The 25,866-nt window shown below is 49.6% G+C and overlaps 1 protein-coding gene across 1 annotated transcript in view; it reads left to right on the top strand.

The window, feature by feature from the left end:
* The window catches only part of AJAP1 (adherens junctions associated protein 1), a 37,685-nt gene extending 27,508 nt beyond the window's left edge, over positions 1-10,177 (top strand). Inside the window, exons 5-6 of the mRNA XM_071575925.1 lie at positions 519-649; positions 5,486-10,177. Of these exons, the coding sequence (XP_071432026.1) occupies positions 519-591 (73 nt within the window). The 3' untranslated portion in view covers positions 592-649; positions 5,486-10,177. The remainder of the gene's footprint in view (positions 1-518; positions 650-5,485) is intronic.
* Positions 10,178-25,866: the final 15,689 nt, after the last annotated feature.

The raw sequence follows: 25,866 nt of genomic DNA, 5'->3' as shown, positions 1-25,866 counted from the left end.
GAGAAAACAAGTAGGCAGTGCTCCACGCAGCCTGGCAGAACCACAGCATGTGTGGCATCCACAGCCCACGTCTGCCTGCCCCAAGGACAGGCCTCAAGCCAACAGCATCACAGATGTCTTCTTAAACAACATCTTTTGCATGTGCATGGAATTCTGCTGGTCCATGTTTCCCAGGGTATCCTCAGACCTCAGAAGATGGAGAACTGGCAGGGATTGTCACACCATTTTATTGGGTGTCCACCTGCACCGGATTGATATGAACTCCAGCCAAGTGACAGAGGACGCCCATGTTCTGGCTGACAGGGCAAACAGCTTTTCTGCCATCCAGGGACACTGTCTGGGACCCTTTGGCCCAGAGTGCTTCCAGGCAACCTGGCAGACCCAAGCCCATTCAAAGCTTCACTCCAGACAGATGTAATTTTTTTCCCCTAAAATGGCTGATTTTGCAGCAGGCCACTCCGGCTTGCTATGTGTGTTACGTACCAGAGTGTACAAGCCCCTTTTTCTGCTCATTGCAGACCCTCTTCTTCTGACCGGCATCTTATTCCCGTGGCCTTTGTGTCTGAGAAATGGTTTGAAATCTCCTGCTGACTGGCCGAAGCCTGTTTGACTTCTGGGGGCAGGGCAGACGCCAGCGGGCTGTTTCCTGGTACGTACCGCGCTCCCCGCGTCCATCCTGCATCCATCCCACATCCATCATCACGTGCCCCTTGCCATGCCCATCATACCCTGCCTGGTGCCATCCTCCCAGTCATGCTTCCTTCAGGGTGTTGGACCCAAGCAGAGTGGCTCACCTGGCTGTGCTGGCTGTACACACCTCCTGCTGTGGATGGGGCATTGGGTGTCAGATGGCTTTTCCAGGGAGATTAATTGCAGACAGACCACACTAACAGTTGGGAACTGGGGTGGATGTGGACTTGAGAGCAAAGGTTCCCTGGGGCAGTCTTGAACCTCAGGCTGATCTCATGGTTCCAGTCCACCTCTAAAACCTCAACAAGCCACTGTAATTTTCATGCTGTGAAATGGCCTGATCTGTAATTAACCTCTGGTGGCATGATGGACAGCTCGCCCCATGCGAACGCCACACATCCAGCTGCACACTCTGTCAGTACCCAAAAGTTCATTTGGTGCTGTCTGCTGTCATAAACATCTCCGTGCTCACTGCCAGGGTGCTGGAGTCCTCTGCCTCCTCCTCCTACTACTCATCCTTGTCCTGCTGCTGAGCTCCCCTGCTATGCAAAGCCAACTCCATGTGCACAGTCGCCAGAGCTGGTCACACCTGGGGTGCTGCTGTGACCAAAGGAGTGCAGCGGTGTTGTTCTGTTTGCAACACTACAATCTTAGGGGATTTTCTGGTCTTTTGTTGAGTTGGCTCAAGCCTTTTCCACCTCTTTGTGTCACTTTTGAAGGTGGCACAGCCAATAATAGTGACAGGAAAGCAATTAGGGGTCTGTGTTTGCCAGCTCCTTGTGGGCAGCAGAGCCCGCTCAAGCCACGTGCCCAGGTGAATTAATTGCTCTGTCCCAAGTCCCTGCTGTAATGAATCATATATTCAGTGTAAATGAAATTTCCAGCCTTCCCTGGCTGCAATAGCCTGTTTAACATTATGCACAGCTATTGAACACAGAAATATAATTAGATTAGAATGGAAGGGAATAAAATGTTAATAGTCTCGTCTGTGCTGAGGCTGGCAGTGTCTGGGCAGGGTAGGTGAGGTATCTGCTGGCATGGCAGGGTAGAGAGCAGGGGTTTGGCTGGCACAGCCCTGCTGTCCCCCTGGAGCTTCTCCCAGCCAAAGTGTCTTCACTAGGGAAGGTTAAAGGCTCTCACTCCCCATCTGTTCATGTACTTGCTTTATTTCTCTAATGCTTTTGTCATGGCCACTCTCTCAAGGGACAGAGGATGAAGGAACCCAGGCAGGAGCTGATGCCAGGAGTGAGGGCAGCAGGAGGATGAGCAGGATGGTTCTGCAGAGTACACCAGTCTCAGAAAATGAATGGCAATAACCCCTTGTGCCTGCTCTTGGACTGCAGCCCGTGGCTCCCACTCGGGCAGTTCTTGGGGCAATCCATAGCAAGTGCAGATGGAGAGAACAGGGAATGGTTCCTGGGATTGCTAGCTGGGAGAGTCAGTGCTGCAGCAGTGGGGGCGAGGGCAGGGTGTGGCTCATTCCTCCAGATCTTGACATTTATGACAATCAGGATCACCAAACTGGGGTGTGACTTTTCCACCCTCAACTTTGTAGTTTGGAGTGTCTCTCCATCAGCTTAAAGTGAATTAAAAAAAAAGAAATAGCACACAGAACGAGCCAGCTGCACTCAGTGCCATCCACAGCTCTCATGTCTCAAGAACAAGGAAGGAGAAGGAGCAGCTCAGAGTGCTATGGGAAGCCTGTGTGGATCCCACCTCTCCTGCCCAAGGTCCCGTGAAACCTCAGGCCAAAGACCTGGCCATCTCTGTAGGTTTCTTTAAATAGCCCGAAGCCATTCCATTACGCCTTATTAAATTCTTGAAATTCTTATTGACCCGTTTTCATGGAATCCATAAAATGCGCATTGACGTGCTCTGGAAAAATCTATCCATCTCGTACCTGGAGCATTAGCTCTATAATAGCGTTTCAATTACACATACAATTCTGGAAGCGGCTGTTCGGTTTCATTAAGGGTAACAAAATAAGAGTAATCCAAAACCTGTTTTCTGCACGTGTACCTGTGCGCAGGTGTGTTTGCACTGGAGTGTTTATGAAATACACTTATGTAAGTGGTCCGTCCAGGTCCAAAGCAAGTGCCTTTGGGAAATCCTGCAGGTGAAATAAATGCTCCCAAGTTTCACATGTCACTGTGTAAGGTACAGATTGTGTTAAAATGAGCTCCCTACTAGGCTGCCCCTGCCACTGTGGTTGCCCTGTGCTCTCACCAGCTGCCACAGGCTAGAGGAGTAGTGGGGTGGAGGGTAGTGCTCGAGGAGTAGAGGAATGGAGGATGCCTTTCCAGCTCTTGTTTCTAGAGGAGAGGCTGGTGGGCAAGAAGATGCAGCTTCTTGGGCTGCACTGGTGCCAAAGGAATGACTGTTTCCTGACTGGCATTCACAACTGCATCAAGGTCACCTGAAGGGGGCAGTTGCCATTGTCCCACTGCACCTCAGCACAGGTGGAGGATGCTCTGGAGCATGTACATCTTCCTGTCCAGCCTGAAGGGCTAGACACAGCTTTCTCCTCCCAGCCCCTTTCTTCTGGTGTTGTACAAGTTTTAATTGACAGCACTTCACATCTCTGAGCTGTCTGATAGGCAGATTAGTCCTCCCAAAGATATGGACCTGGAGCTGGAAGCACCAGGTGGGCAGCGTGGCCAGGAACAAGGATGGCAGAACAGAGGTGCTGCAGATGTTTCATCAAGATGAGCATTGGGAACCCTGTTAAGAGTTTAATATGAACTTCACATCAGCCTGATGTGACGGCCTCATCAAGCTAGGTTGAGCAGTTGAGGCAGCAGATGTAAGGGATGGCACTGTGGAGCATCTCCATCCCAGAGAGCTGCAGGCAGTGCCGGGGTTGTGTCAGGAAACCTCGTGAAACTCATCTAGTTACATGATGAGCAGATGCTCAAGCTATTTCCTGGGGTCAGATTCCTCCAATGCCAGCAGGAGTGATGGGTAGGGTCCCATGCCACTGGCGCAGTCTCTGCTGGGACGCCAGCCCTTCATGCAGCAGGTGATGCCGCCTGCGGCAAGCAGCTGATGGAGTTTTCCAGCAGATTGCCTCTGCCAGCAGCTGGGCCCCAATGGAGCGCCAGCTCCTTGGTGATGTCACACCTTGGTGGATGTCACACCTCGGCAGTGGCCACCGGCAGCTATTCCTGCAGACACAGGAGCCAGCCCATCCCCAGCAGTCTGGCATAGCTGCAGCATGGCCCCAGGCTAGGTAGGTGAGGAATGGAACAGTCAGTGAAAGCATTGAGGTAGGAGAAGGAAAACTCCCTGTGCCCTGGTGCCAGCAATACTGGAGGACACACAGCACCCAGGCAGAGACAGAAGTAGACAGTATTCTGCAGAACGACAGGTGACGTTTGCTGAAGACTTGAGTGGCTTTGGCCGGGCACCTCAGCACAGGGTGGCTTGATTTCATCCTGGCTTTGGGGCTTTCTGAAATGAAGTTTGAGATTCCGCATTATTCTTGTCCTTAATCCCACTCTCTTTGACTGAAAAACCCCATGGAATGAGATTATCCAAAAATCTGTAAGGTTGATCAAGCACTGACCTACTTTGCACAAAGAGGCTATTTGGGATACAATACCAATTGTACCTCCTGCCATCACACATTAACCAGTGCTTACCCAGAGCCAGAGGGTGTTCGGCACTGCTGGCAGGGAGGGGGTGACTTGGGACCTGACAGCTGTTCTGGTTTGGTGACATCGGATTGACCCTGCCCTGGCACAGGGAGGTGAGAGCTGACAGCATTGTGTGGTAATGCTGCGCTTGAACATGGCAGCAGCTGCTGTGATGGCCCCGTTCTGCCTAACAACAGCAAATGGTTTGTGTTAACATTAACAGATAATGAGTCATCGTAAAAAATCCCGGCTTGTCTTCAGAGGAATAACAGCAGTCCCAGCACAGCCCCGGCACAGGAGATTAAGGACTCTGGAAAATCTGTCTCGCTAATTAAGACTTCAGGGTTGTTCTTGGAGATGGTGTATATTGGGAATCTTGCTTAAAAATAGTGTTGGAGAAAGAGCCCTGGGACAAAAAGCACGTTGCATTCTGGATGCTGATCCCAGGCAGGCAGAGGGCATAGCATGGATTAGAGATGTGTGTACTGAGCACTGCTGTACCTGTGTGTATGTATGTGTATGTACCTGCTGGCAGCTGTCTCAGGCACAGCCAGCAGTACTACAGTACATTTCGCTGCATGGAGTAGCACAACACAGAAAGCAAGTGGCTGCACACTAATGATGGGGAGTGATTGTCTTTGCATTGAAGGTCTGAGATTGCGTAGGAAGAGATCTTCCAGTAGACAGTAAATAAATAGCTTGAGAACTTTGATAGGATCTCTAGTTTGGTGCTTAACCAATTCCCTATTGATTCTTTAGATTTAACTTCAGAAAATCTTGTTAGTGCTTGTCATCGTCTTCTTGTCTGACAGAGCACCCGCTGCTCATGGCCTGAGTATGAGAAGCTGCAGAACACAGGGATGATAGGGGGTAAATCCTGCTCTGGAACAGGCCCCAAGGAGATAGAAGTAGTGATCCAAGGTCCCCAGCATAGACCAGCAGCTAGGCAGGCGGAGGAGGAGGATGTCACCAGTACCCTGCTCATTCTGTGCCCCACTCCCCCAGGATACCCGTGCATGCTTCCTGAGCCCCACAGCTCCATGGCCTGGGGCGAAAGAGGGAGAAGACCCCAGGCTGTGGGGGCATCGAAGCAGTACTGCAAGTCGCAATGTGATTTCCTGTCATGACTTAATCTTTCTCTTTCTTCTCATCCCCAACAGGATTCCATTGGTGAACCTGTAAAAAATATAAAAAAATAATGGGTTACCTGTACCTACCATTTCTGTTTACCAGTAGGAGACTCAAAGAGCAGCGTTCTATGGGCCAAATATATTTTTATAAAAATGAACACGCCTATAGGTAACTGCATTGTCAAGGAGCATGTTTTTGGGAGGAGAGAAAGGAAAGTGTGTGAGCAAAGAATCCCGTGGAGGAGGAGGAACTGGCGAGGGATGAAGAGGGAAGGACTGAGCGCCTGGAGCCCGGCCGTGAACGGTGACTCTGAACCTGTGCCAATAATACCATTATGTGCCATGAACCGATGTAAAGACTTTGTGAGGAGCCGTGTCAGTAATACCTGGAAACATTGTGGAGGATGAGTGGTGCATCTCTTCTGGTGGGGTCATCCATTCTGGTCCATATGCGTACATACATACGCTATATGTAGAGGGAAAATATATATATATACACACACAAACACTTTTTGTACTGTAGCAATTTTTGAAGATCTTAAATACTCATTTTTAAAGAAGATGTCATGGGCTAAAAGTTTCATTTCTTTAACACACATCATGCAAACTGGGTGATCTGACGTTTTCTACTTTGGCAGCTTGCCTGTCAACCTATATGTGTATATATAGGTAGACATATATACATATATATACGTGTGTGTGTATGTATAGACATATATATGTATGTATACATATATATATATATAGTTTTGGTTCTTTTTGGAATTGCTTTTCAAGCGTGGTGATGTGACTGTGGTGGGGGATGGCCAGGGCTGCACTGCTGGCAGGGGGCAAGGGAGAAGCTCCCCCAAAACCATCTGGAATGCAGCTCAAGGCAGTGGTGATGGTATTTCCAAGCCTCTGTATCCTGATACATCATCAAGGCCAATAGGAAGAAGCCGGAAAGCCTATGCCTGCCCCATGTCACAGAGCTTTGGTCCCCGCCGTGATAGGCATTACGAGGTTTAGGGGTGGACTTCCAAAGTATGGGCCTCTCTTGACACAGGAGAGAAATTTCAGGAGTGAGGTGTGGGAGTCTTTTTTTAAAATGGCTTCTAAATTTGCCACAGCACCAAAACTTGCTCAGCCCTGTTTGAGAAATGAGAGAAAGGAGTTCTTTTTCTCCTGCAGCAACCAAGGGCTGTGGATCCAGGGAGCCTCTTCCTATGCTCTCTTGGTCTTGGCTGGCTATGCTGTGGCAAGAGAAGATGCAGTCTGCTGTCCACAGTCCTGGGGGTCATTCAATAACATTTAAAGGGACTTTTTTTGCCAGGGAAGCACTGTTCTGCAGGCTCCGGTTTGGTGTGTTGCTCTAGAAACACATCCATGGCCCGGCCAGCTCCTGCTGGGGTGGGTGGTGTTGGTGCGTGCTGACAGGGATGCCAGCCAACCCTAAGCCCTCTCTGTCCAAGTCTTTCCAAGGAGTTGGGTGCTGCCATGCCATGCTGCACGTCAGACACCAGGATGGGGCTCGCTCGGGTCTCTTCAGCATTGGTTGAGTGGGAACGACAGCAGAGATCAGACCAAAGTCCTCCAGATCTTTTTTGTAAACTGCCCTTGGTAAATACTAGTGGTTTTTTAGAATTGTCCAGATCCACATTTCTACTCCCTCCCTAATCACTCAGTTCCTTTTCTTTACAATAATGAACATGCAGTTTAGAAAAAAAAAGTAGAACCCTGTGGTGTTGTGCATAGCCACATGTGCGGTCTCTTGTTCCTGTGTCCTTTTCTGTCCCTTTCCCATGGAATTGCACAATCTGGATTATTTTTCTTGAATTTTTGGACGCTGCCTCGGACAGAAGTCTTCCTTGCCAGCCCTGACAATTACCTGCAGATTTGAGCCAACCATCCTCTGGGCAGAGCAGGGTCTCCTGGGCGGCTCATATCTAGCTTTCTAGAACACTGGATGCCTCCAGGGAGGAGGGGAGACAGTGTCTTCCTAGAGCAGTGACTCCCTCAAAGCTTTAGCCTTCCCTGGGAAACATGGGGAGTGTCTGTGCTTGGGAAGCACAGAGTCTGAGTGACTGTTTCAAGGTCACCTCAGTGTCCCATGGCTTTCCTCTGGCGCTTTCCTGGTGCAGCCCCTGTGAGGCACCCTCACTGGCACTGGTGTTGGATTCTCCTCCCTTTTGTGACTTCGTGGGAATCCATCTGCTCCAGCTTGGAGCCACATCCCTTATGCTTCTCCCATTGATCTTCCTATTTATTTAATTCCTGCAGGTATTCCAACATAATCATGATAGCAGTATGACATGAAATATATCTCATCTCCCTTGTTCCAGAGCATTTGAAGCAGCGCTCTGCTTCTGCATGGATGGAACCTGCTGCCTGCAGGGAAGTTGTCAGGCAGAGTCAGGGGATGGCAGGGCGGTGCGGGCAGCGCCAGTGCCAGCGGTGGTGATGGTGATGGAGAGGCATCTGGCTCTCAGGAAATTCCCTGTGCAGCTGGGAAAATGAGAGGAATGAATATGTGTGTGTGTGTGTGTGTGTGTGTGTGTGTGTGTGTGAGAGAGAGAGAGAGAAGGAACGTGAGTAACTGTGTCCCCAAGGACGGAAGCAGGTTTCAGAGGGCAGGACTTGCCTGAGCTTCCCCCACAGTCTGCAACAGGACACATCCTGGTCACCCAGAGCTGAGTGGTGAACCAGGGTACAAAAGTAGATGCACAATCTTCCCTTATTTATAAGGACCAACAGCACTTGCACTTTATCAGAGGAAGCCTCCCCCCATGCATGCTGGGCACACAGGGCCACTGCCGGAAGGAGGAATAGGAGAAGGGAGAGGAGAAGGAGGAAGAAGGACAGGGCCAGAGGTGCCAATGTGGTGAGGTACAAGACAGGATCCAGGCATCCCAAGGTCTTGCACAGTGAAGAGAAGTGAACTGTGGTGATTTCATTCCCTCCTGTTGACGAAAGCCAAAAAAAGAAATGAAAACAGAAAGTCACGTTTCCATGGCATAGTCTGTTGAGCAGATCTTCCCACCGTGGAAAAGCAGGGAAGCATGATGTTCTCGGACAGGCTCCCACAGGAGCTGTGTCATGTTTTGGGCACATCATCTCACCCTGAGGTCCTGGAAGCTTGAAAAAAGAAAAATTTTGCTCCTTACTTTGCTGTAAGCCCCCAGGCTGCTGCTGCTTGGTTCTTTTCAGTTCATTTTCCGGATTCCTTAGCCCCTGAGTAGTCCCTGAGAAACACACCACGGCAGCCGAGAGGCTACCACGTCCTCCAGAGGTGTCATGGAGTGTCCGTGGATCACATGTGGTTCTGCCTTAGGCAGTGGTGTGGGTTGAGCCATCCAATGCAAGGAAAGGTTGGCTCTCCTTGTGCTCTGCAGCAAACCCAGGAGTCTCCTCCCTCCAAATCCCTTGCAAACTCTGAGTGGGTGTCTGACTGCAGGCACAAGGGCTGTGGGCAGAGCTGTGGGCACCACTGGCACTGGGTTGCTCTGTCCTGCACTAACTGAGCTGGTTTGGGAGTACAGGTCTGAGCTCCCATGTCATGGCACCTCTGAGTAGGGCGGGCAGGGTTTGTTCCTCTATCCCCTGATCTTTGTAAGCTGGGGTCTCCCAAGGGCAGCATCACCCCACAGCACTCCAGGCAGAGCCAGTCCTGGGTGGCCGCCTGTCTCTCCAGATCCGATCGTTTACCTTCACTCTGTCTTCCCAGCTGGAGAAAGGGTGGCCAGTGGTGGTGGCATGGAGGGGCTGTGTGGGAGCCATGCTCTGTGGGGTCACCAGAACTGAGCCTGCCAGGAGGTCACCGCAGAGATGGCAAAACTGGTGCCGGGGTGGATTTCAGGTTACCTCTTCTCCACTGGCAGCTTGCTGCAAAGGAAGGTAGTTCAACTCAAATGGTAGTTAAATAGTAGATATTCTACACATATTATATATTTTGTAAAAAAAATCCTAAAAAATAAAATAGAACAAAAATATATCTATCCTATCTCAGCCCACCCATTTCAGGATGAATGTGGTTGGAATTTTCATTCAACCAGGTATAAAATCTGTACACAATTTTTTCAAAACCAGCAAGAAATCCCTTGCCATTTCCAAGTCCGTGGGTTTGGTCTCCCGAGATCATCTAACGCTTCTCACACATTTTTAAGAATTACTCTCAGCATTTGTAGATACATTTTTAATAGTGTCAAGAGTGGAGATAATATTTACTTCAAAAAAAATATATGTTGCACAAAAATGTACACTAAGGGCACAGATTTCTGACCCAGATTCTTCTATTTTAGGTTCTGAAGGGTTTATTTTTTTTGTTTGATAGGACATGTACAGTGAAGTTTACACTTTATTTTTATTTTGCCAAAACCTGTTTTCTAACATGAGACAGTTTTACTTTGTAACCAGTTTTACATCACTGAGTACTTCTTTCTTTTCCTGGGAAAATCCTGCACCGGGAGGCACCTGGCATGTCCAGGGGCATTGCCGGGCCAGCCCAGCACAGGTGGCCGTCACCGGTGGAATCACTGTTGCCTTTTGCCATTGCAGCTGCTCCCTGTGCCTGCGGCATGAGCTGGGGCAATGCCAAAAGGACCTTTTCTTCCCAAGCGGTTTTTAATTTGTCTCTGTCCGTGGAAGCCGTGTATTTGGAAGCACTGTAAATGCCACCCTGTCCCCTTGCCCTCTGTATATTTAGTACTCTGATGTTGCTATTAAAACTGATATGAGAAACGCGCAGCCAGTGGTGACTGGGTTCCTCTGCATGCGGCTGCAGTCTCTGGGGAGGGGACAGGGTTGGTCTGGGGTCCAGGAGGACTGACCCATCAGCAAGAAGGAGTCCAGATGCTTCCCTTGAGAAACCCCCCTGTCCTGTACAACCCTTGGATGAGCTGCTCAGAAACAGTTCGGCCTTCATCCTGGGAAGAAGTTCTCGTGTGTCCTCTTGTGGTACCCCCATGGCATCCACTTCTCACCCTGCAGCACTGGCAGGAGGGTTCTGGGTCCCCAGGCTCACCCAGCATCCCCCAGGGCTTGGCAGGGAGTTAATTAGATGTCACTAATGATGTTTTAAACAAACAGTTCTGCTATAGGAACACTTCACTCAGTTACTTCTTTTACCTGAGAAGTCTTGGCCATGAGCCATGAGACCTGTTAAGTGATGCCTCTGGTTTGCACACTGGGTGTGACGTGGGTGATGACAGTTCACACTTGGGCTGGCCCTGCAGCCACACATTGCTCAACAGACAGATGGAGGGACGTGGGCACTGGGCAGCATGAGGAGTGCTCATGCCAGCCAGCAAGGACAACTTCCATAGCCCCTCATGCTCTCACAGTGTTCTCCTTCCCCAGACCTCTGTGAGATGGCACAGCTGCCATTCCACACAATGCCGTCTGACCTGGAAAAGAGGAAAAGCCTTTTTCAGTGCCCATGTTGGCTTTGAAGAGGGATGACCTGGGAAGACAGAGCTCAGCACAGCCACCTGCCACTTGAATTCCCAGACTGTGGTAGGAGCTTTTCCATGGTGCCAGGACTCTCTGCAGCTCTCTCTGCCAGACCAGCACAAAACCAGTACCAGAGATGCTGCCCAGCACCAGCCCAGCCAAATCTCCAAAAGCTCCCTTCTGCAGGAAAATATATAGGAAAATGGGGAGGGACAAAGTGAGAGGCTCTTCATTTTAGGGCCAAATTGCCAGCTTAAATCACCTTGACAATGTGTACAAGCGAACAGGATGCGAATGGCCTCAGAGCTGCATATATCAGCTGGAGAACTCTGTTCATTTCCAGATGCAAGTGGGATTTCAGGCCATGAAATACAGTGTTGGGATCTTATTCGTTTCCCTGCTATTTATCACAGCCGGAAACATACTCTCCAGCCTGAGCTGTTCCAAGTGTCGCTGCTGGGACCACAGAGGAGAAATACTGTGGGAGAGGGACTGAGGGGGAGGAAGTGAGCAGCCAAAGGGGAGAACCATCAGCCCTGCTCCCTCCAGCACCCATTGCTGCAGCATGGAGCCAGGAGCATCCCCTCTTGCTGCTTACCCCCACCATGTAGTGAGGGCCAGGGCATGGCCACCACACACTGTGCCCTGGGTTAAACAGTGCCATGAGCAGTCCCTGGGACTGGAGTGTCTGTGGCAGGGTCACTGTCCCCTTGTCAACTGGAGGCTCATGTCCCTTCAGCACTGCTCAGTGGGATGAGGCTGGAAAATAAGGCTGGAAACAAAACACACACCAGTGCCACAGCACACAGTTCTGATAAAAAGTAGGACTAAGCATTATCCAAGTTTAATTATTATAATTATACCGGGGCAAAGTAATTGCTGGGGATATTTTAAGCGCCAATCAACATGCTATTTTGAAAACCAAAGCCCTGATTTACCCAGGGCGAGGTGGTAACACCATCAACAGGCAACAGTGCTGCTGGCAGCAGGAGCCCACCAGGAAGGTTTGTGAGCTGGTCAGAGCTTCTTACCTACAAATAGGGATTTGAGGGGTGTGATGTGAGATAAGCAGGAGGAAGGTGGAAAGAAGTCCCCCATGTGCCGTAAAGTATTCACTAGGAGCCTGGATCCAGCACTGGGATGGTCTGCAGGAGCAGCATCGGCTTTGGGAAGAGGAGCCATGCATGACAGGCGACCCCAGCTTGGCAGTGGCTCTGAGGAAGATTGGCTGGGGCTGGATGATGTAGCGATGCTGAAATCATTTAAGCTTGTTATGGTGGCTTCTATGGCTCTCTGGCTGGATGTAACAAATTGTCTGCATCATTTTCCAGATGGATCATTCTTAAATCATCCAGGACAGGCTTTAGGGCTCTGCACTGAAGCAGTGGAAGGCACTTCAGTTCAATAAATGCTGGAACTGTGCTACATCAATGCTATTTCTTATTAAAAGTGTAAGTACATCATCTGAGCTGATGGGTCTCACAGCCAAGATTTCCACACTCTGCACCTCTCTGAGTGCCCATAGCTCCCTTTGGGGATGGGGGACGGGATGGAGCCACATGAGGGTGCTGGCAGGCAGGGTGACTATGACAAGAAACATTGGTGGATAGAGCTGGCCAACAGCTCATAGCTCATCTCTACCCCCTGCTTCCCCATCCTCAGATGGGTACCAGACCCATGGCATGTGTCCAGTTCCCAACGGATGGCATGGCCCCAAGCATGTCTGAACCAAACCATTTATTAAAATTAGAAATAATTGATTCATCCTTAAGTTCTGCTGTAAACGGGAGGGTTTATCACCACTGTCACCCACCCCAGCCGAGCCTCACAGTGTCCTGCAGCAGGGCAAGCGGCCGAGGCTCCAGGCTCCACCTCTGCACTTGGCCGTGGCCATGCGCACCCGATGAACAATGAGTGCTGAGAGAGCCATTTGTTACTGCCAGACAATTTGTGCTAATAAGCAGTTCAAGGCAGTGAAGCCTCTCAGCAGAGATGAGTTATGGCAGGAGGGGTTGGCAAGGAAGAGCCCAAGGATGCTGCAGTGGAGGAGTGCTGCGTGGCATGCACTGGTGCAGCCCATAGTGAGCTCCGGCCCTGGTGGGATCAGTCCACAGTAGGATCAGCCCACAGATCTCCTCTGCCTTCCCCACTGGGATGGTGGGTGGAGCAGCTGCCTGCAGCTAGCTCTGGGAATGGGCTTCCAGATGGGATTTAACATCTTCTACTGACAGGAAGCATATGTGGATGCAATTCCCAGGTTTCAAATGCCAGGCTGGTGTTGGATCTAATCTCAGGCATTTCTGATGCTGATAGGACCTGAGCCCCGGGACTGTGGGACCTGTTTGGCTGTGCCAGCAGGGACATGTCTGTATGTGTTTAATAAATGTACCAGAATGAAATCCTTGCTGTTCCTGCTTATCCTTCGAGAATGATATTAACTGAAAACTGACATTTATCTTAGTTCCTTGTCAGGCCAAAATAGGGACAGATTTTCTTGAGGGTTTTATTATCTTTCTCTTGCAAATTTTGAAGCGTGAATAAGTGCTGTGACTGGCACAGAGGACGGAGGCATGAGCTGGTGGTGGGTGTCCTGGGAGCCCACTCCTTGTCTGTGCTGCAGCAGGACCAGTACAGGAAATGTGGGAGCAAAAGCCCTGGTGGCACTTGGGGGCAAGGTGACTTCCTGGTGCCAAGCCCACATGACACTAAGGTCAGCAGTGCCAGAGCACATGGCTCTTAGCTCTTTCCAAAGCAAAGCATCACTTGAGCAGTGACGCCAGGGAAGCACATCCCCCTCCGTGGGCGAGCATGTCCTCTCAGGTGTATTTATTGACCTGTCAAAGGGCTCCGACGTGGCTGACCGCACTTTCCCCTTGCAGCAATTGATTCCAGTCAGCTTAGATCAGGGAACAGTTGATTTCTTTGCCTGATACTCACTCTGGCCTTTGATAACATGGTGTTTAGGAATAAATCACAGGATTCACTGGCGGAAGCATATTGCCTCATGTCTAATGGACAGCACTAACAGATATGGCTATGTATGGCCATGGGGCTTCAGTTTCCCATAAAAAGCCATAGTTAAGAAATGCTAATTCAGCCTTTGGCTGCCAGTGAGTGTTTCCGAGTTCTCTGCTAACCTAGAGGACCGCTCTGGTCATAGTGATGACATGAGGCCAACGCTGACTGGAAAGTGGGATCCAGCTCAGTCCTCTCCTCTGAGTCTCCTCTCTGCAACCTCACCAGCAGCATGACCTGAGCTGATTAGGACCAGCCCATGCCTAGGCTGCACTGCAAGGGCCACAGCACCTTTGGTCTCAGCCAAGCCCAATTGGGCAGTGGTCCAGGGCTGGCCAACTGAAGGTCCTGAATGCCTGCTGGTCCAGGAGCCAGGCTGCTGTCCTCCTCCACGTGTCTTTCCAATTACCAGTATATCTTTCTCGACATAAAATTCCAGCCAGCACTCTGCCCTCGCACTATAAAAAGCACAGCTTGACATTTGTTTTTTCTTATCTATTTCTCATCCATGTTTTCTTCTCTCTTCACCAACATCCCAGCAACCAGAGTGTCACAGAACAGTGGATTGCAGCCAGACCCATTTGTGAAATGGGTCTGTGAAGCCATGGGAAGATCCATATCCATGTAACAGTCCATAAACTTGTCTGTTGGAGCAGTTAGCCATGCTGAGCCCCTGGGAGAGAAAAGACCCACATTCACCAATATGCTTTCAATCAGGCCCAAGAGCCTCTCGGCTGGAAACCGTTCTGCATCCATGGATCTGCTAGCATTTTGTGCTGGTATATTTGCCCTGGCATTCTCCCAGGGGTTTAGGAGGCAGGAGTACTCAAAATCTGCCCCCCGTGGTCAGAGACAGGCACGCTGGGGCTTTGCTGCAGCCGTGTGTCCTGTGTCATCCAGGCAGGAGTGGGCTCAGTATCCCTTGTCTCACCAGTGTTATTCAAACTCTCGCAGAGAATGTGGCTGAAAACCGGGTGCCAGGGTTAATATTTAAAATGCCAATAAAACTTTTTCCCTTAAAAAAGTTGGCAGATTTTAGCGCCGTCTGACTTCAGATAATTGTCTTCCAAAGGAACTGAGGCCGCCCTCTCATTGGGCAGAGGGGAGGGCATAGCAGTGCCTGCGGTGCTGAGCCTTGTACACATCCCAGAACCAGCTCTCCCTGAGGAACAACTCCGTAGGATGGAAGAAGAAGCAGCCAAGAGCCCAACAAAACCCTCTCCCAAGCCCACAGCCCTGTTTGGTGCCAAGGAGACTGGGAGTGGGTAAGCAAGTCCCTGTCCAGGGAGACAGAGTGCTGGAAAGCACGGAGCCTGGTGACAGTTGAGCGACACAGAGCAGCAGCTGCCAAAGCCCGGGAGCAACCTATCTCCGGGGGGCTGGGAAGAGACCGGACAGTGCAGCTTCACTGGCGGCAGCCGGCCAAAAGCACTGAGCAGACAAAGCAGAAGGACAAGAACCGCCGGAGCCGCTGGAGCCCGCTGAGCATGGCTGGGACCCGCTGAATGGATTTGGAGCGGTTTGGTGGTCAAGCACCGCTCTCAGTCCCGCTGGATCTATACGGCGTGTCAGCTCCAGCTCAGTTCGCAAAGAGAAGAAAGAAAAGGGAAAGTGAAGGTTCACAGGCTCCGTGAAATTCCTTCCCAGGGTCCAGCAGCAACCCCCTGCGGGGGAGTCGAGACGGGGATTGCAGCATCCTTGACAGCGGCAGGGCCAGCACCGCGATTCCCAGGGGAGTGAGAACAGAGTCTGTTTTCAAGGAGAAAAGGATGAGAAAAGGGAAAGGGGTGAAAGGAGAGAAGGCATCAGTAGGATGCAGCAGGAACAGTACCAAATGGGCACTTCTCAACTTAAGGAAAGTTTGGAAGAGCCATTAAAGCCGGAGATCAGTGAAGGGGGAAATTGAAATGTTAGGGGCTGGAACGGAAAATTAGACACAGATAATGGCCCTGGGGTTTAAAGCACCCTCCGATAATCGGTTGTGACGAGCTATAAAACGCTCCCAATATGAGATGTCTCTGTATCCAGCCGCCCGGCGAGCAGAATCCCCAGACCAGTGGCGTGACTGGCACGGCTGCCCCAGGGTCGCAAGGTCCTTTTGTGCTCCCCTGCATCACTGATCAGTGCTATGGACAGCAGGATAAAACCCGGAGATGAAGGAGAGGCTGAAGATGCTCGGGCCAAGCAACAGCAGCGAGACTCGAAGGAGAGGATTTCCACTGCCCTTTCCAAAAGAGCTGCAGGAACTGTCTGAGCCACCTGGGGCTTGCTGGACTTGCCCCCTCTCTTGTCGTGGTTCTGCCAACAGACCTGAGACTGGTGGCAATCTCGGGCAGGCATTACATTGGTGGCGGCAGAATTAGGGCTCTGCCTGGCAAGCTGAGCCATTGGGCCTTTGATCTAAAATAGATTTGAGATGGAGTTGGATATGCTTGTCCTCTCGCACATTCACTGCCAGGAGCACTTATCATGGCTGGCCTCCCTCTTCCACCACACTTCCAGCCAGCCAGCACAGCTGCCTGCGCCAGGGCTGTTCCAGCAGCAGCCTTGGAGTAAAAGGAGCAACCTGGACTAGTGGAAGGTGTCCCCTGCCATGGGGGATTGTAACGAGATGAGCTTTAAGGTCCTTCCCAACCCAAACCACTCTGTGATTTTGTGATTCTAAATCCCTCCTTGCAGCCTAACGGGACTGACACCCACTGCCAGCACTCCCACACCAAAACAAGCACACATGAAGCGTGTGCACAAGCACAGAAAGTTGCTGCAGGCTCTCCCTGGCTCTCCCCCCTTCCCACAAGCTGTGGGAACCCAAAGGAATTGTGAACATAACACACATGGCTGTGCCAGAGGCCAAGTATTGCCATAGGAACTGGACAGAGCAACTGTGTGTGGTGAGGTGAAACCTGCAGTGGGATGGACAAGAACCTGTCTGTTACACCTGCTCAGAAAGGCTTTCCATGCCTGCTGGGACCTGACACACCACTTGGTCTAAGGAGCAAGACAGACCCTGCCTGGAAAACTGGCTGTAGCAGCCAAACACAGCTACAGCTGGACCTGGCTCAGCCAAAGCATATCTCTGAAAATCAGCCCCTTTCACAAGCAGGTGGGTAGGAAGGCCCTGTGGGATGGGAGCCTTCCAAACTTGGTTGGCCTGGGGAAGAGGTTATTCAAGAGCCAGTGCTGCCTGTGGCTCAGCCCTTGATCGTCCTTCCTAAGAGCCTGATGGCAGCTCATCCCTGACAGGTACGTGGCATCTGGGGGAATTGCTTCTGTTCCCCAGCTGGCATCATGCATCTTCCCTTCCAGCCCTCCCGCTCACGAAGATAAGCCTGGCTTAGGGAGATGTGCTAATCTGGCAGTTGCTATGAGACCCACTTGATGTCTGATGCAGTGTGGAGGCAGGTGAGTCATTAAGAGGAATATGGTTTTTTCTGGCATGGTTTGAGGAGCTGCAGAAGTTTCCTGAAGGTCGGTGGTATGCAAACACCACGGTCCCAGCAGCTGGGGCATGCACAGCCCAGGGAAGATAGGAGCATTGGCTTCTCCCTGCTATGGTCTCTCTTATCTTTGTGGCTTTCCAATTTGCAATCTCCAGCTGCTGCTGGCTCCTTACAGGAGAATGTTTCCCAGGCTGGATTCTGTGGAGGAGCAAGCTGAAGATGTGCTTTGCTCTAATTGTGACACTGTCTCTGCCAGCTGAGCCCGCTCCTGGGCTGCAGCCCAGGGCACCCACTCTGACAGTGCTTGGGGGTCTCCAAAGCAAGTGCAGATGGAGAGAGCAGGGAATGCTGACTGGGAAAGCTGGGAATGGTGGCTGGGAGAGCCAGTGCTGCTGCAGTGGGGACAAGTTCAGGGTGCAGCTCGTTCCTCCAGATCCTGGCATTTACCACAACTGGGATCACCAAACTGGGGTCCTGGCTGCAGTGCTGCAGCCATGAAGTAACTTATGTAACCAGTGGAAGGAATGAGCACAGCAGAAATTTTTAATTATATATTTGACTGTAATAGTCTCAGTTTGAGTTCATGCAACGTTGGTTAGTTACTTCAGATAATTAGAAATTTTACAGTTGGATAAAACGTTTATAAAGCACTGAAAAGGGCAAGGCATTCGGTATGGACATGTTCACTACATCTGCTTGTTCTGGAGAAAGTAACGGCTTCAGGCTCCTTGAGGAGCCCCAGTTCTCACTGGCACCCAGAGGTGGTTCTACTGATAGCTATGGCCCCACTTCCTCCACACAGAGGCTCAGAGCTTCCTGGCCAGGGACAGTGTTCATTCTCAGGGGAATGTTCAATTAAGCACAAACTGGTGGTAACTCATGGTTATTGATGGGACCCCAAGGTGGGGATGGGTGTTGCCCTGTAAGCATGGGTTTAGGGATTGTCCAAGACCAGAAGTCGGTCAGTTTGAAGGACTTGTGGTACAGTTCTTGCCCATAGACCCCAAAGTGCTAATTCAGGTTCTGGTAATGAGAATTTTTCTCCTTGGTATGCATATACTGAAGTCTGATAGAACAGAGATTTAGGTAGGATGTTAATGATCACCTTGACATTATCAGTGTATCAGAGAGTCTAGTATTTGCTCCCTTGGTGAAAGCCCTAAAGATGCCGAGCCCACTGTGCTGGTGGGTGTTGCTTGCCAAAGGGTTCCATAGCAGTAATGTGGCAGCCTGCAGTGCGTGGTCCTGAGGGAAAGACAGATTCAAGGAGGGAAGCATTAAAATAATACCTCTTGTAAAGGAGTGGAACAGCATGAGCCATTATTTATATTCATAGTAATAGCTTGGCATGGCATCAGCTGAGATCTTGGCCACATTCAATGCCATCATCTCCTGGCACCTGCCTGGGGCACTGTCACTGTGGGTCACGTCTGGCCCCTTGCATGCACCCATCACTCCTGCTCCCAGCTAGCATGGGAAGCAGCTCTTCTCCTTGAGCAAAACTGCCAGGATCCCTCTCTGGAAAAATTCATAGAGTTTAAGTTCTTTTTTAAAGCCTGTGTGATGGCCATGTTCGGTGCTCATTATACAGAAAGGTTACTGCAGGTAATGGGTTAAGTGCCTGGTGGCTCGTGCAGGTGTGAAGTCTCCTCACAAAGATGCAGCCTTGCAAATGGAATAAAAGTGTTTTTAAAAGTCTTTGAAATCAGTTTTGTTTATGTAATCTGACAAGTTATTATGCGCAGTCCTTATCTGACTTCATGATTTATGGGAAAGATCCTCGAATTTATATTTAAAATTACTATTAAACACAATTTTTTTGCCTCTTCTGCTGAGATAGAAGCACCATTAGCAGTTGTTGCCCTGGAGCTCAAGTACTTCATTAGTTTAGGAAAATTAATTTTTTTCCATTAAATCTTCCTGGGATCCTGATGCTATATTTGCTTGTAAATGTTCAATAATAATAATTTTTAAAAAATGTTGTGCTAGTTGTGATCTTTGGTTTCCTTGTCTCTAAGTTCTCAGGTGTGTGTGGCCATGGGTTGAGGCTGGGAGATGCTGCTGCCTGCAAGGCAGGTGTATGTGGGCAGACTCAGACTTGGTAGTGGATAGGGGGAAGAAAAGGCCTGCTTGTCTTAGAGAAGCTCATCTTGTGCTGTATCTTGTTCAGGTTATTTTAATGATCTTTCAGAGTCTAAGTGGGAAGATTGGAATTTCTATATCTCAGCTCCCAGCTCAGTTCCTGCTCCTGCCCTGGGCACTGCAATGCTGGGTGGTGGGAGATGCTCTGGAAGATTGTGGTGCTCCTGTTCTCCGTCCATCTGCTGCTCCAATCCTGCAGAGAAGTGGCTTTTCAAGTGCAGATGAATCTGAATTCATTTGGCTTTCTCTTTGTGAGCCCAGTGAAATGCCAAAGCCTCCTCTCATGTCTCAACTACTTCTGGCAGGTTCGAGCTTGGTTAGTGAATGTATTTGTTTTCATGCTTCTCCAACTTCAGAACAAAAGAGCTGATGGCAGTCGTGCATATGTACATGTGTATTGCTCCCAGCCTGGAATATTAATTTATGCTGAAATCAATCACATTTGGTTACATCTTTCTACTTTAACTTGTTTCCTCTACTTGGACATTATGCCTATAGTTTGATTCCAAAGTTGCTAGAGTTGGGGTGCAGATCTCTTCCAGAGCCTTGTTTTTTTGAGGCTGCACCAGCATCCTATCCACAACCACATAAGTATTGCAGAGGGAAGGACCCCAACACTGAGCTGAGCAGGGAGGCAGCAGTTATGTTCCAAAGAGTCAACTTGTGCAGTGGGATTTATGGAGAGATTCAATGTTTTATGGACAACACTGTAAATTTCTCTTTAATAGAGTCTTAAATATTCCCTGGCAATATTTACATAAGCATTGTAACAGCTGTGAAGGAGTCATTAAGGACTACTCACAGAGATAATCTCGATTTAAAAATTCCTTTAATGTGCATTTCTAGAGAGATTACAGCCACAGCTATCTGGTCAATAAAAAGCTTATCCTCCTTCACAAGGCTTGTGGGCAGACTGTGGGGGTGATCAGAAATAAAAAGAAAAAAGTACCTAGACTGAGCTGGGATTTTTTCTCTGGCTCCTGTTGGTTTTGTTGGCAACTGAGTGCCATTCCAAAGGGATATAATGTGTGCCAGGTAGATACCAAGCCTGGGCAGTCAGCTATACCTGATCAAATAAACAATGCCCCTGATGAAAGGTTTTCCTCATCCCATGCAATTGCTGGAGTTATTTGTGCTTCCAAAGAAATGGAACAGGGATTCCCCTCTTCATCAGCTCCTGCACAAAGTATTTCCAAGATGTTCCCCAGGGTCTGCTGCTGTGGCCATTTACTGATCACTGAGGTAGGTGTTTGTGGGGCCAGTTTGTTATTGTAGATTGGTTTGGTTGGTTGCTTTGCAGTTTTACAACTGTCCTCAGCATCTCTTGTTGAAATCCCCCACTCGGTACTTTTAGCTCACTGCAACGGCTGCTGCTTCTTCTCTGTCTTGTGTGTAAAATTTAATCTTCTCAGAGCCTTGCCTGAGACCACTGTGCTAGAGGTTTGTTCCATGCCTTCTCCAGGAAGAATCTGGTTCCCGTCTGAGATGGAGACATACGATTTCCAAACTCTTTCTCACCCATTTGGGAATTGCATGATGTGGAATAGAAGTTGAACAAACTCTAAAGGCTGGAAGATCCCAACTCCTTCTTCTCCTTCAGCAGCTCAGCTGGCTGAGTGTGGGAAGACATTAATTTGAGCTGGCAGCAATTCATGTTCACTTTGGAGGACAACAAGGCATTGGAGAATAGGCAGGAGCAGAGCTCGGCTGGAGAGCGGCTGCAAGGTACGGGGAGGGTTAGGGGAGCTGCTCATGATGTATTCCCAGGGAAAAGGACAGATGAGGCTACCTAATGGCTAAAAAGGCTTTCTCCAAGGCTTTGTGAGGTGCTGGATTGTGTTTTCCTGGAGGGGAAAGAGCAGGAGTTGAGGGGCAGGAGCAGGAGGGAAATGTTGGCAAGGGCAGTGTCTCCTGCAACCTCTTCCTGGCACAGACAGCTGAGCAGAATAGTGAGTGGGGCACTCCACAGACCCGTGTGCAATCCACTGGCAGAGCTGGCAGCAGCAGCACAAGCCTTTTCTCCCTTCCCTTAATCTCACAAAATGGGAAGATTTCAGTTCGAATCATCAAGAGATAATAAATATGGATCGTGTTGTTTTATGAGTTTCCCACACGGAACAGCACTTTAAATTAAGCACCATAAAGCTCAGCTGAACATGAGGGGAAAACAAGCCAGGTTTGAGCTGAATGCACAATCACCTTTCTCTTTCCTTTTGGTCCTTTCCTTCCTCCATAGTCCCATTAAAGCTGTTTCACTGGGAGCTGCAGGACACACTCAGGAGCTTCCCACCATCCCTGCAATGCTGTGGGCTGAGCTCAGGCAGATCTTGGCCCCAGCTGCTCACCTGGAATATCTTCTTGGAGCTTTACATGGCAGCTTAGCCCCAACCCTGCCCAGTGAGAGTGATTTCAGTAACTTTTCCCTGCCTCTGCATCTCGGAATTTTATGGAATAAATCTGTTTGGCACTGGAACTTGTTTGGAATGGGTCTGTGAGAATAGCCCTGTTTCCCTGAGCCAGTAACACTTGTTTTGGAGCCTCTTCAGTCCCATGAACTTCTCCTGGTTCCCAGCTGGGGTCTGGGCCTGGCAAGCAGCCTTTCACCGAAGGGACTCACTTTGGAACAAGCTCAGATGCAGGGCAAATATGTGTTTCTTATCCAGGTAAGCCTGGGTTTCCTTCTGCTTCACTCCATGCCCCAGGCAAGCCCTGGTTCCAGCAGCAGCATCCTAGAGCCTCTCACTGGCAGCTCCCTGGCCTGTGAAAAGAAGGTTTTGATGTGAAGATTGCTGCCTTGAGCTGCTACTGGGGATGTGGATGGGGATGTGGATGGGGATGTGGGGTTTTTCTGGCCAGTGCCATAGGGATTCTGTGTGGGTGCTGTGGATGCTGGTAATTCTGGTATTGTGTGCAGAGGCAGATGTGCAGGTGGACATTCAGGATTTTATTCCATTCAGCAGCTCTGGGAGTGGTTTGGTTGCTGTATACCTGCTCTGAGACTCACTGCAAGCAGTGGGGACACCCCTTTCCACATCCCACTGCTGAGACTCACTCATTTTTAAGACCCAGCTTTCCTGTGCCACAGATTGCTTTACTCCAAAACAGATTTTCATCCCTTTCTCCATAGAAACCACAGTTTTCCTGGGCTGTCAAATATTGTTTTGCCTGTACTTCCAGAGGAGATAAATGAAAAATTTCAAAGTAAACACTTGCCAGTAGGTGTAGGGGAGAGGAACCGGGACCCTCTGGATATTCTCCCTCTCTGTCAAGACTATACACATTCCTTTTAATTTCCAGTGGTATTTGTAGCTCCTTCCTTCCTTTCCAATTATCACCACGAGAAGGTGGTGGAGGAGAAGACAAAACAGGAGGGAAGCAGCTCTGAAGTCTCTGGATGGTGTCTTTCTTCCATTCCTTGTCTATCATGGACCCTCCTACAAGGGAACCTCAGTTCAGGGCTGAAGTATGAGCCAGGGCTGGAGAGGCATTCCTGGTGCTCAGCAAGACCCAAGAGTTGGTGGCTCAGGTGCTGCCTTCTCCCCTGCAAGAGAAGGGAGCTGGGAAGGGGGAGCAAAGAGCAGAAAACAAGCTGCAATTTCAACTTGTGATCGTATTTGGTTTGTAACAACCAAAGCAATAATTGTGTTTATAGCTCTAAAAAGGGAAAGGAGCAAATGGTTTAATTTGGATCAATATTAATTTTATGCAATTTAACTTTTTATCATGGCAAATACGATTATTGTCCTTGGGATCCATCAAGAAAGAAAAAAGCCCTTTTAGCTCAGAAAATGCTCAGTTGACCAGGAAAGGTGTTTGTGGGCTGAGAGAATTGTTTATTGCTTCAAGTTTGATCTGCCATGGATTTCTGTTGGAAGAAGCTGATGCCTGCAGGAGGAGCAGCAACTCGGCCAGGATGGGAGACAGGGATCACTGCCGGGATCACTGTGGAGAGGGAGGCTCAGTGAGGCACCTGAACCTGCACTTTTCTGCCTGTTTTCACTGTCACTTCAGGCTGCTGTAACCAGGGAAATGTCTGAAAACTTAGAAATTAGACCCTTGACTTTTGCTTAGAAAGAAGCAATGAGAATCCATACCCCTTGTCTTCTTTCTGAGGAGACATCCAGGCAAATGAGTAATTAAACTGCTGTAGGCTAATGAGAAGCCTTCTTTCATCTTCTGCTGGGGCATCATGACCCACCGGCTCAGAGCCAGCATTGATGTTCCAATCCAGCCTTGGCTTCTGGTGTGAGTGGGCAGGGCTATAGGCAGATGTCAAATGAGTTCCTGGTTGCACCCAAATTAACAATGTTTGTGAATTGAACCAGCCACTGTTGTTCCATGACAAGCTTCACATCCTCCACTGACCTTTGGCAAACTCTGAAAGGCTCCTGCAGAAAAAAACAATCTTTTCCTTACAAGTCTGAGCAACGTGCTGCCTGTTTGGCTGAGTATAAAGGCATGAGAAGTTTCAGTGATGCCCCAGGACTGTGCTGGTCCCAGTACAGCTCCTCCAGGGAGAGAGACATGGAGGCTGGGCAGCGTGTGCTTGGCACATCCTTGGGAATGTGCTGTCTTGATTTGGCATGGAAGCTCAATTCCCAGGCACACCTCTGCATCTGTCCTGGGGAGATGTAGGTGACAAAACCAGAGTGTCAACATCCTCTAAAGCTGTCAGTGTGAACCACTGTGAAGCAAGTTGTCTCAGGTACCCGGTTTAGCTCTTTCTCTCCTCAAACTCTGGGGCCACATCACCAGTGCAAAGGCATTAACTGGGAACCGTTGGTAGTGCCTCACACACACCGAGGACGCAAAGTGTTCAACACAGCATTTATCTCTCTGAGAATTGGTACAGGCTTTGAACATCGATTTTTACCTTAGGGCTAATGTGTTACTTTAGGGAAAACGCTGTAGAATAAAGGACATTTTGATCTGTTTTTCTTTACCCTTTTTAAATACATCTCAAGCACAAATGCTGACTGCTCGTTTGTTGCGCATTTTTGATCGCCTGCAACGTTGAGCAGAAGAGTGGAGGGAGATCAGAAGGACAGAGGGGTTATTGCTGCCACCAGCAGCTCGGGCTGCTGGCTGTGACACAGCATGTGCCAGCTCGCCGCAGGCCCATGCTACGGGGATGGCACTGGGCAGGTGCTCAGTCTCCAACCTGAGTGACCAGCTGCAGCACACAGCAGCTGGGCACAGCTCATTGTGCTGCCTCAGGGTTCATCTCCTCTGCCTTCAGGTGGCAGGAGCTTGGTGCGTTGCTCAGGCTCAGCACCTTTCAGCACCCCCTGCCAACGGAGAATTGCCTGCAGGGACCTGGGGCTGTTTGCCATGGGTCTGTTAGGATCCAGTTATTAAAATTATTAGAAATGCCTCCGTCTGAATTAAGGTGCAAATGAGACCATATGCCAAAGTCAATAGTATGGATTTTATTTAACAGTAAATGTGAGACAGAGAGAGAGACAGAGAGAGAGAGAGAGAGAGAGAGAGAGAGAGAGAGAGAGAGAGAGAGAGAGAGAGAGAAAGAAATAGGAAAAAGGAGGGGCAGGGAAGAGAGAGAGTGACAGGGAAAGATTAAGTACAAAATGTATAACCACTCTGTGGAAACAATCAGCATCCTGTGGATCTTCTTCTGGTCTTCTTGGTGGGGAGGGTCCTGCAAAGCATAGAATCCAATGGATTAATGTATGTTCAGGAGATGCCCAGGCATCCCACCTGGTGAGTGGAAGCTTTGCAGTCTTTTGTGACAGGCTCTGGATTTGTTGCATCGCTTGAATCACGTGCAGTCCTCTGGTGGTGGAAGGCCTCAGGAATGAGTCAGGGGGCGCTTTGAGGGTCTTTGGGGGTTTATCACCCCCTTTTCAGCTGCCTCTCATGTAAATGTCCCATGTGTATGTGGCCTTCCTGAAGGGGAAGTTTACTCCTGTTTTTTGTGGAGACATTTGCCCATCACAGACCAAAACCCTTTCTCTTCCTTCACCCACAGAGGCCAGCTAAGGCTGATTCTTAACACAGATACATTCTTCTTTCCTGAGCCTTGTTTACTTCTCCTCAGACCTGAGATAATTGCACAATAGTCTTATCTTAAGTTCTGGTCACAGTCCAATTTCCAGTCAGGAGGCACGTTTGGGCAGTGCTTCAGTGGTCTCAGACAGACAGTTGCTTCTTTGTAGTTTGACAAAAAGTCTTTCTGTGATTCTGACAATGTTTGAGACATTAATAACATTTCAATCTCTCACAGGATCTCAGGTGAGCCAGGTGTGAGCACAGGGTCACCTGGAGCCATTGCTGACCTTCTACCTGGTGCCATGTCCATGTCTCAAAGCCTCATGCAAACAGAGCCCAAGGATGAGGCAAGTCCTGAGTTCACAAAGTCATGAGAAAATC

This window comes from Pithys albifrons, chromosome 22 (genome assembly GCF_047495875.1).
Source record: "Pithys albifrons albifrons isolate INPA30051 chromosome 22, PitAlb_v1, whole genome shotgun sequence".
Classification (NCBI taxonomy): Eukaryota; Metazoa; Chordata; class Aves; order Passeriformes; family Thamnophilidae; genus Pithys; species Pithys albifrons.
This window is presented reverse-complemented; position numbering and strand designations above follow the sequence as displayed.